This window comes from Hippichthys cyanospilos, chromosome 21 (genome assembly GCF_059441005.1).
Source record: "Hippichthys cyanospilos isolate Australia breed blue-spotted pipefish chromosome 21, RoL_Hcya_1.0, whole genome shotgun sequence".
In the NCBI taxonomy this organism is placed as follows: Eukaryota; Metazoa; Chordata; class Actinopteri; order Syngnathiformes; family Syngnathidae; genus Hippichthys; species Hippichthys cyanospilos.
In genome coordinates this window covers 3538663-3549779 of record NC_142389.1, presented here as the reverse complement: position 1 = coordinate 3549779, position 11117 = coordinate 3538663, and the positions used below count along the sequence as shown (strand labels likewise).

Sequence of the window (11117 nt, the reverse complement as noted above, 5' to 3'; positions counted from 1 at the left end):
GTGGAAACGATGAAATGATACCATTATTTTTGTTAGTCGACTAATGCACTTAACATTTACAAAAGAACTTGACCTAACCACCTGAATTTTGAGACTCCCATTTGCGGCAACCGAAAGGTTCGGGTGAACCAACTGACTAATTTAGTGTCAGTAAATAGAATTCTGTTGCTTCATTCTCGTTATAAAAGATAAACCTGACAAACATTTAAAAATTTAAAATCATTTAAAAATGATAACATATGCATGCTGTCATGTATGGGCCCAGATGCACAAACCACAAACAAAAAACCTTAGCAACAAAAACACAAGTACCACGCAAGAAAAGAGGAGCACTCGAGAAAAAAAAGCGTGGAAGAAAACACGCCGGAAAACTGGGGCACGAATAAAAGAACCCCAAGTATTTTGTCATCAATAACCGATCTCGACTCTAGGACCGAAAAGAACAAGTCTTGCCCTTGCCGTAAAGTACTTGCAATTGTCGCAACGCACAGTATAAAATATTTGCAGCGCCGTCAATTGTTCCTTTCGACCCTGTGCATCCGACCGAGTTGCAAGCTAGCACAGAATGTAGAAGGTGAGGGTTAAACGCATTTTTTTGAGCTTGATTTTTATGGTAGTGAAAAATATGACACGATTATTGAAGTTCTTTGCTAACATTCTACCGCTGTGTATGCGGTTTGCTTAGTTTTACTGTCGTAACAGTGATGTTAGCATTCAGCGAGGTAGACTGAGATCTACCGTTTCCAAGCGGATACAATGCTTTTTCGTACCTTTAACGTGTGATATCTGTCGATTTCGGTTGCCCTCGTTTTGGTATTTGCATGGCAGCCGAAGTAGTCGAGCGGGGAAAGGCACGTGCCTCTTCGTATGCATGCTTAGAACTTTAGACCGTAAAAGATGGCCGAAGTGTGCTCACGTTGTCGTTGGCACTTTTTGTGTTTCCTGACTGCATATTCGTCACAAGCCACATGGAAACTTAACTGCCAGACTGTCCATTTCATCAATAAACACTCGTTTTCATTCACCAATCGCTGCAAAGATCGAAATTTAGTATGCATTAATAATGTCATTTGTGGACATTTATAGATAGATATGTATGTATAAACGTACACACACATTTATTCCTTCACGTCACGGGTTAAAATTTCACTCATGAGACTTAATTTTAATCCATTTACGATTTTCCCTGTTTACAATTTCTTTCTGACTATCTGGAGAGAAAGGAGCCGCTTTGTTTTCCGTGTTTATTGATGAACAGAACAGTTAGATCATCAATTTCCATGTTGCTTGTGTCAAATCTGCAGTCAGGAAACAAAAATATCAACAATCGACTCATCTGAAATCGGAAGCCGGTTGAACTGCAACACCAGGTCATTTTTCTGAATTGACATAATTGATTTAATTTTCAAGTAGTTAAAAGTCCAGCTCCACCGCCACAAATTTTTCATCTTTTGGAGGGGATAGTCCTGTTCAGTGGGTTCTTCCCATGGCAGTTGTGGCTACATGACATCAGGTTTTGCTTTCACTTCTGCACTACCGGTTGCAGCATGTGTCAATGAGGCCTGATACATTCTCTATATTTGGTGAAAAGTCATTCCTAAACCTGCCCTGCATATAGCGCAAAGTTTTAATGTAAAATTCTCTCGCAGGATGGGTTAAAATTGCCTTTGCAGCTGATGGTTGATCGTACAATGTGAGGTAAGTACCGCTTACGCCTTTAAGAAAATGTAAAATATTGTGTCTATATAGTGGCCTCCAGGTTGGCACAGCAAATGCTTGGGTCCTGTTTCGATGGGCTGTCAAGCTGTTGCAGTGCAAAGACCAACCAATTCTCTTGCAACCCACTGCAGTCAAATCCTCTGCTGTAGTGTTACTTATGAGAAATTACACTTTCTATACATCTTCACATTTGATTGTTCTTTTCTTGTCTTCGTTTCTGAAAGTAGCATTTTTCCATTGTTAGGTACGGAGGCGGACCCCAAAGCAACTGGGTAAGCGGTCTGCCTTTATTTTGTCCATTAGCGACAGTTTATATGATGAATGGTTTAATATGTTCAACTGCTCTGAATCGTGAGTGACAATTGCCTTTCTGATTGATTGATTGTGGCATTTTGATTGTGGGATAAACATGGTCTTGGAAGTTGATCCTTATTTTTCGCTGCCTTTTGCAGAGTCGTCTACTCTGAAGCTTGACGTCTTGAACTTTCACCTCACGATGCTGCGCGCAACATAATGTAAATATGCAAAATATGTAGCTAGTTTAGCCACATTAATCTGTAATTGTCAAATACTTTCCAATATCAATGAGTATCGAAGCTCATTAATAGGGATGGGACAAGAGGAAATGGGTCACGAGATCGAGTCCCATCGAGCAGTGATACAACTGCTATTGAGCGCTGCTAGCTTGCGGTTAATTGGTTGGACTGTGCTAAATGCTGGGGATAGGTGGTGTGCAATAAAAAAAAAAAAAAAATCCCCGAAATGGCATCGGGGTGACTCATTCCAGGAGGAACAGTTTGTGCAGGAGAAAGTCACAGTTTCTCCAAGGAACTTAAACATAAAAAACATTCCAAAGTGTTTGTGTCCATACATGATCTAGTATTGTTGGGATGATTTTGAAGCATTTGCTAGCATAAAAAAATGATCTTGTGCTGTGCAAGGACCAGATTTTTTTAGCCCGTTAATCTCACGAGATCTCGTCCCATCCCTTGTGGTTACATTCTGTGAGCATGTGAAGAAAGGAACGGCACTGTGTGGTATCTGCAACCTGCTGCTTCATCAGCAGGCTTGTTCAAAAGTCAGTGCCAGAGCAAAGTCAGCACGTGGCATCGTTGGTCTCCGCACTGTGCGTGTGGGGAGTCCTGGTATGACTGTTGACACAGCTTTAAGTTTTGAAAACTCTTCCATGGTTAGGCCTTGTGATGGAGGTGTGGTTTGAGAGAGATGTTCCAGTCCCTAACTTGTTCCGATGGTCTAAATGTTTTTCTTTTCCTTCAGCTTGCACTGAAGACAGGTTAAACCCGAGGAACCTTCACTCTGATTTTCCAGTCAAGGTAAATAAAGTCGAAAGCGGACTTGTATTGTAACCTAACTTCTTTGAATCAGACTCGTGGCATGAGCAAAGCCTCAAGTGTAGTTTCATAGTCGCCCATTTGAAAAAGTACTTTTTGGCTCATTGCAAAATGGTAGTTGTTGTATCAGCACTGTTTGGTGTCTGCATCCTGCCGCTTCATCGGCAGGTATGTTAAAATGGAAGTGCGAGAGAAAGGAGTCAGTCATGATTGGGCTCCTCACTTTTGTGTTTGGAGGCAGTTTATGAATGAAACAAGTCGTTCCTCGAGCTCAAATCCCGTTCACGTTAAGCTACGTGTACTTAATGCTAAATACAATCCTGTAATTTTTCCTTGCAGGTAATTGGTTTGCATGTTCCAGCAGCATCTTTGACTTCAAAAATAAGTGTAAGTCATTTTTTCCTTTATTTTTATTTTTTTATGTATTGGTCATATACCAAGGCTTTCAGGTATTTTTGTTCCTGACTTGCTGTGGACTTGACCAGAAATAAAAAATCATCCCCGTGGGCTTCTACAGCTTCTGCTGAGAAAACTCGTTGGGAACATAAAACCTTTTACCGCTATTAATGTTTTACAGTAGTTCTGATTTCCTCACTTGGTTTTGTTTCACAGGACCCGTGATGGAAATAAGGCGACCGTTGTTGGGACTATCATGACATTGGCAAACATCTTTTTTTGAGTTGTAAATCAGAAGTCATAAATAAAGCACATTTTAAAAGTGTGCGTGTGTGTGTCCGTGTGTTTTGACTTGACATCCGAAGTAGTACATATGATTGTCCAGCATGTGGCAGTGCATGTCCATTAAAGTATACATTTACATTTAAGAATATGGTGTCTTCTCTATGATCTGCTCAGGAGTGTTTTAGACCTTGTGTACATGACTGGTTTACATTCTAAATATTGTAAGAATATTTAGATTATTATGAAGGAAGTTAATGGAAATTCCTACATTGTATGCTTCAGAGGTTGTACATTAGCATTTGCAGTACTTTCCCTACAGACTGCGTATGCGGTCATTTAAAGTTCAAAAGTTGCATCAATTCTTTCCATTTATGAAAATAGGACTTCTGCTAGTGGAAAGTTGCAACACCACTGTACTTCCTCTTTTTTTTTTTTTTTTTTTTTCCCTTTGCCATCAATGATTTCCTTCACAGTTTTGATTATGTTGTAAACAAAATACCGAGCAGTATACTTGCCAGCCATTTTGTCAGACAAGTATCACTGTTAATTCATCTTAAAGCGAAACAGTCGACCCACGTTCGCTGCTTTGCGTATTTGTAAACAGCACAAGTAATGAGGGTCTAAATTTGGAAGTAGGTCTGGCTTCCACTGGTCTTTCTTGGAAAGATGACACTTGGGCACACGGACTACATCCACCTCCGAAATGTACTCTCCCACAACCCTTCACCTCAATACTTACAACACCTGTTTTGCTCAGCACACACGCACTACTTACTCTTGTGTTTGTACTGCGGTTACTCTGAAGAAAACAGTACAGTAAGGAGAAAAAAAACACCATTGGAATTCATTAAATTCCTGCATAAATGGATCCTAAAATGTATTTTGCTAACCCGTACTCCTTCCTTTCGTGCGAGGTTCAGGAGACTGAGAAAACTCAATTATTAAACACAGGAGTCACAAAAGTTTTACGGCTTCTGTCATAATTCCTTCATGCATTGCGTGACCTGGAATCTAAACCAAAATAAGTAACGACATCATCTGTCCAGCCCGTTCAATACAGCCTGTCCTCATTCGGGTAACGGGTAACTGGATCCTATCTGAGCTGACTCGGCGAGACCTTGAACTAGTTGCCACTCAATCACAGGCCACATATAGTCAAATGTTCTTGCCCAAGAGCACTTTGGACTTGTTTTAAACACGTTTTTGGGACCTGAGAGGAAACTGGAGTTGAAACGGGAAGAACATGCAAAAACCATAGGACTGGGTTTCTTCAACTTTTTGGAGTCAGGAACCCCTTTTAGAAAGCAAATTTTCCAAGGACCCCATTGCAAATGTTTGCAGAAACAAAACAGTCATTTAAACTAAACGCAATTGCCCCTTTCATTCAGCATCAATTTGCTACAACAGCGGCCAGAGGCAGCGCCAAAAACAAAGACTAAGCCACCCAAGGCACAAATCTGTAACTGTTAAAAGATAAAGGACCCCGCTTTGAGAACCACTGCCATAGGAGATTCGAACACAAATCTCTTGACTGCGAGGCAGACATAATGTCCGCCATCACCTTGCTGCCACGGGAGATCTTCAGAACTAAAAATATGATCTTGAAATGCAGTACAGTATGTTCAACAGTACACCATCTATGAGTTGAATCAGTTCTACTCCAGATCAGGTTTCTCTTCCTTTCTAGACCGTAGGCACAACAGACTGGATGAAGATGATTAATGTGAAAACCTTTTAGAGAGATCACACCATTTGGATACAACAAAACATGGTCATTCAAATGACTCAGAAAAAGAGGAAGGAATTGATGGTTTTGAACTGCATTTGGCGGGAAATGCCGCAGCGCTTCAGACTTAACCAACCATAAGTGTTTTTCTAAACCAGGTTAACCACATACGGCCATAAATGTCAGAGAACATACCGTATTATTATGCATGACAGTAATTGATGTCCAATTACCTAATTAATTACCTAACATCTAATTAATTAGTCTTGTATTGAAAGGATTATCAATTGCAATTCAGTCATATGATTGATTTCATCTACGCAATTTGTGTGCATTTAATAAGATAAAATGTTTGCAAATGGGACTTAACCTGAGTTATGGTTGGTGTATTTTCTTTACGGTTTTACAATATAAATGAGAGCTGGACTACTAACAAGACTAAATTAATGAAGTTATACAAGCCATTGTAACATCTACAAAGAACACAACATTGGGTTAATAAAATTGGTGCATTAAAATAAAATGACCAATGACATAAAATTCTTTGACAATTTATTATCAAAACATACAAAAATGCAAGTATCAAAGATGCATTGCAAAGTTTTTTTTTCTTTCTTTTTATAATAAATCAGTCTTGGTTTTGTGTCCTGAAGACAGGAAGCTGTATAAAAAAAAAAAAAAACAGCAAGAATCTCAAAGTGAAATGTTGTCCTAGACAACAGACAATCAGGCACAAATCAAGCATTTTTTTTTTCTTTTATCCTAACGTAAATGACCAAAATGTTTAGTGGAAAATATGGCTTGGAGATCAACAGTATGTGGCCTTTCAAAATCCTGCTTGGCACAGACAGCGTCAACAAAAGTGCTTTGTGGCTACGCAAAGATAAAGCAAAGTTCCACATACGCTTCAATCCAACAAAACGCCCAAACAAAAAGCGCATCAGGCAGTAGTATAGCAAAAATGCATGGAAAAAGTGCAACCATTTTCAAGAGCAAACCTCCTCAAACAAAACACAAGAAAACGTCGGTAACAATGAGGTTCTTTCAGCAGGATTCATCTACCATCAAGTGTAATCCTTTTCCGAGAGCCCCAAAAGGAGTAACAGCTACAAAGAGGGTTTGTCTATCGATGACCCTGGAATGACACAAAGCGCGGCGGGGAAACGAAACCCACCCCAGAATCGAAACGGCGGCCATCGAGGCCGCCGCCGTAACGAAGCAATAAAGTGACCGGCAACGGATACAACTGAGACAGCTTATTCGGAGTGGGCGCGGATCTGCATGCTCGCCGGTTCCGGGCGAGCCCGGCGCTCGCCCGGGCCGTCGACGAGCCGCCTCGTCCGTCGCGGCCCCGGGCGCTCGGGAGATTCTTTCTCCTTTCCGCCGGCCTCACTTTAAAAAGTCCTTGAGAGCCGGACCAAAGTTGGACAAAACACTCGAAGCGCTTCAGCACACCGGCAACATGTGAGCGTTGATGTTGAACTCCTCCTCGGTCTGGAAACGGAAGAATTTCCCGTTAGGGAAAAGGACAACGAACTCGGCGGCGGCGGCGCCGACGGCGAACGCGTACCTCGGCGTAGACCGGCGGCGGAGGGAAACAGAAGGAAGGCGGGTTCATGAAAATGGGGCTCTCGCCGTCGTCGCAGTCGTCCAGGAGCGGCGTGAAGGGCTGATCCATTTCGCGGGTGACGTCGCGGTAGCTGGGGAGCTCGGGCATGGCGAGCGACACCCAGCTGACCGAACCGTCCTGGCTGCTCACGCTGCTGCAACGGCTGCCCAGGCCGGCCGTCCCGATCACCAAGGGAAGCTCCAGGCTCAGCTTGTCGCTCCCGGGAATGCAGACGTAAATCTGGGCGGGGACCAAATTTCTAAGCGGAGGCTCCGGCGCGTGGAAAAAGTCGACTTTTTCGAAATATCTCACCATTAGCGCGTACTCCATGCGGATGAATTCGCAGTCCAGTTTGGACGGTTTGATCTTTGGCACCCGGATGGTTTTGCCCTGCCAGGCGTCGCACATCCCGGAGATGACGTGGTTGCCTCGCACCGACGACAGCTTCTGACGGACCACCTTGGTGCGCCCGTTGGCCTGGTAGGTGTGCTTTGCGATAATGGCGGCTTTGGGAATCACGATGCGCGAGCACGTGTTCTCAAATTTGGCGTTGATGCAGATGTCCTCGCCCTCGCAGAACCCGCGCCGGTCGATTTTGGCATTGAGCGACACCTGGCCGTCCGGGATGAACATGCAGGTGACTTTCTTCTCGATCATACCTCCTGTAGGACACTGCGGACGCGTGTGACGGTTTAAAAATCGATATCGCGATCCTAGCGGGAAACGCGCCGACTTTGTTTAAGGGAACCCACCAGCAAGTCCGGTGTGTTTACGTCGAGAGGTTCTTCCACCTCAAAGGATTTTCTGCACTCCAGGGGCTGCTGCTGCGGTCTCTCTAGCTTGGCTTTTACGTAGTATTGGACGTACCCAAACTTGCCTTTGTAAGATGACACCAGCTTCCTGTAACAACACGCATGAACTTTGTAACTCTTCAGCGTCGCGGAGCAAACAATTTCAATGCTTCCTGAACACGTGTTTCACGAGACATCACGTGTGCCACGGGAACGTATCCAATTTGACTTAATTTTCCTTAAATACAAGTTTGTTGATGTTTTTAAAATGTCAAATGCCACACGATAACAATAATCGTCTGCTAGATGGAAGATGGTACAATTAACGTCTGCATCTTGGCTGGATAAGTTTGTTTACACTTTACAGAGATTTACACTGAATGTCATTGTACTTTTAAGGACATTTTTTGAAATGATCCCTCATTAGATTTCTAAAGATGTTGGTGCACACGTCAAATCTCTTCTAGTTCATAAAAATGCAAAAAAATGGGACACGAACCCTTGCTGGGGGAGGTCGAATCCAAAGTTGTACTCGTATTTGTTGTTTGGCCTCAGAATAACCGAACCATCGGCATCTAGAAAAAAGAAAGATGCGATAAGCACCGATTAGAATTACGTTCCGGTTTTAAATACGATCAAACAGTGGAAGGCTGCCTATGAAGCGTGACGTCGAATCGTGCTTGTTATTTACCCGTAGGTTGATCCTGGAGACGCAAGACGGCTTCATGTCGGAGGTATTCGGCCTCGTGTCGACAGCGTTGCGTTCCTTTGGGGTATTCCACTTTACCGCATCCCAAACCGAGAATCCTGACTGCGGACACCCGCGTCACTTCGTTCACTTCCACTTCCACTCGCCCGGACAGTCTATCCCCGCCGCAGTAAAAACTCTTCGGCTCGGTTAAAACAATTTGGAACACTTTTAATCGCTTCATCATCGCCACCATGTTTGCGTGTTAGGATTTGCGATGAGAAGTTTTATAAGTTTGTGCTTCTCGCGGAGTAGCGCCGATCACCGATAGCTTGGTCTTTTATCCAGGGTGTAAACAACGCGGGCTGGTTTGTTGCCACTTGCCCCGGCTGTCCATGCGGAGCCAGCGTGAACACGCGTGCACAGCGCCGCGATTGGCGGAAATGGCATGTTTTCTTCCGGCTCGGCCAATCAGCGGACGGCTCGAACGCGTGAACACCGCGTGCTGGGGAGCGAGAAGGAGCGTGCTCAGCTCATGTGCACCGGAAGTCGACGAGGGTTGGGAGATACCGAAAGTATATTCTGAGTAAACAGAGGGGGGGAGCAGCCGCAATTTCATTGATGACACATCAATAAAAACGCTGCCAAGTGTTATAAAAGTCGAGAAGGGATTGTTCCTGTAGTCCAAACGGGTTTCTGTTTGCTATTTGGGTTCCTGGAAAAAGGCATTTGTGATACTTGGTTTCTTGCAGACGGACAGGAACAAAATGTTCAGTTTGGCATTGTAAACAATTCTTTTCATCTTTGCGTACAATTGATTTGTACATACTGTTTTGATCAGTGGCACAACTATCTGGGGGATATGTGCACCAATAAACATTTTCATTTCTGACCAAAGCAGCTGACAAAACAATCCAAACTCAAGGTCTGCTTTCAGGCATGTTATTTTGTTCTCTCTTTTTTTTTTTTTGATGAGACCGCACTAGAGGATGAAGTCACTAGCTTCTTGGAAATTCCGATGGCTTTGGACTATCCCGGGAAAATTAACGTATCTTGGGATTTCTATCCACGGGGGCCTTTCGGAACTATTGGTTAAGTGCGTCACGGGACATAATATATGCTCAGTCTATGCGAATTGAATTGCAACAAGTAAAAGCTTTCAAAAGTCAGTCTAGTGTATAATTTTCAATTTGACCTCCTTAAATAAAAGTCACTCAAAAAATCGTATACACTTTATGTTCTAAGCAAGCCTACTAGTCTAAACAAAATATTCAGATTAATGTTGTGTTTGTGTAATATGAACTTGATATTTTTCGTATGAAATGTCATGCCGATCATTTTTATGTTTTATGAGGAGGACTGTGCAATTTTTGGTGGCAATTGCTCATCATTTTAGATGATAACTAAACACGACAAACCAAGCCAGGAAGCAGTCATTAAAAGTGTGTTTATTCCGCCTTCAGTGCTGTGTTGTTGTCTGGCTGATGTTTCCTTGCCCAATTTTGGGCATCACAAAGGCAGACACACACAAAAAAAATCGCTTTAAATCACTTTGGTGTTTTTATTGAGGGAAACCTTTAGTGCAAACATAATTTTTTAAATACAGGCCTTTTATTATACTATAAAAGTGCTGTTGTTCAACCCGATCAAGTGAGCCTTTAAAATCTAGCTTGACACACATGTGCATTGATCTGTGTGGGAAAGAGCACAGGGTCAACTTCACTAAACAAACACAGATAACGTCACATTATCTAGTTTAGCGTCTCACGATCACAGAGTGGAGTTGTGACCTCATTTGGACTGACAAAGCACGACAATAATGATAATAATGATGATGTCTGCAGCCTTCTGAAAGGAACTAAATCTTGGTATGTTAAGTGTTCCGTTGTTAAATGTATTCATATAAATGATCAATCTTACCATTGTCACATTGGAAATTCAATTTCTTATAAATATGAGGTTTTTGGTGGCTGGATTTCTAACCAGGAAGTGAAACAGCTTTGCCTCTCATGATGTTGTTCTAAAGCCAAACGCCATGGCAAAACAACAACAATGAAAATGCTAATCTCTTAGTGATCAGTCAAAGACAGGCATTTTATTGACATTGAAATGAACTGGAATTGCCAACAAAGCAAACCACGTGTCAAGAGAGCACACACAGTAATTCCCCGTGTTACTGTAATTCCCCAAACATAAGATGTAGCCGTGGATAAGACGCACCCTTAGTTTTGGGGTCAAATCTGGTATTTTCTATGTGACCATGTATAATAGACACAGCGACACTTTGGTAACAAAGTAAAAACGATATCAAAACATAACAAATCTAATCTTCCTAAGCTCAATATTTTCTTGTGTGCATATCTGTAAATCATATTTTTGTTGAGCATAAAGTTAAACGTGTTTCAGATTTCCCACATTGTGAACGGTCAGTGAACGCACCACCAGTGTTACATGCTCCAATCAGTTGTTTTTACTTTTCATCACAAGGCAGCTGGAGTTCATTTGACCATAAAGTTGCGCAGCCTTCGTGTTTCACCTTTCCGTGTTCTCT

General features: G+C 42.5%; 1 protein-coding gene, 1 long non-coding RNA gene and 1 other non-coding gene across 3 annotated transcripts; 2 read left to right on the top strand and 1 right to left on the bottom strand.

Annotated features, from left to right (window-relative positions):
- The first annotated feature begins 499 nt into the window (after positions 1-499).
- Positions 500-3794, top strand: LOC148406196 (uncharacterized). The gene is made up of 7 exons (XR_015864000.1): positions 500-574; positions 1650-1698; positions 1964-1991; positions 2172-2234; positions 2998-3053; positions 3411-3458; positions 3684-3794. It is a non-coding gene; the product is annotated as an uncharacterized LOC148406196 (long non-coding RNA).
- On the top strand, positions 2746-2884 carry LOC148406197 (small nucleolar RNA SNORA8). Its single transcript, XR_015864085.1, has one exon. It is a non-coding gene; the product is annotated as a small nucleolar RNA SNORA8 (small nucleolar RNA).
- Positions 3795-6013: 2219 nt separating the features above from the next.
- txnipa (thioredoxin interacting protein a) lies at positions 6014-8922 on the bottom strand. The gene is made up of 6 exons (XM_088405256.1): positions 8570-8922; positions 8378-8453; positions 7840-7987; positions 7400-7759; positions 7049-7327; positions 6014-6972 (listed from the first exon to the last, which is right to left on the bottom strand). Exons 1-6 carry the CDS (start codon positions 8820-8822, stop codon positions 6925-6927), a joined length of 1164 nt encoding a protein of 387 aa, XP_088261382.1. The 5' UTR covers positions 8823-8922; the 3' UTR covers positions 6014-6924.
- Positions 8923-11117: the final 2195 nt, after the last annotated feature.

Coding starts and splice junctions, on each gene's coding strand:
- txnipa (XM_088405256.1), bottom strand. CDS start 8,822: ATGGTGGCGATGATGAAGCGATTAAAAGTGTTCCAAATTGTTTTAACC. Junction 7,760..7,839: donor TAAACACACCGGACTTGCTG/GTGGGTTCCCTT, acceptor ACGCGTCCGCAG/TGTCCTACAGGAGGTATGAT. Junction 6,973..7,048: donor CGCCGCCGGTCTACGCCGAG/GTACGCGTTCGC, acceptor TTCCGTTTCCAG/ACCGAGGAGGAGTTCAACAT.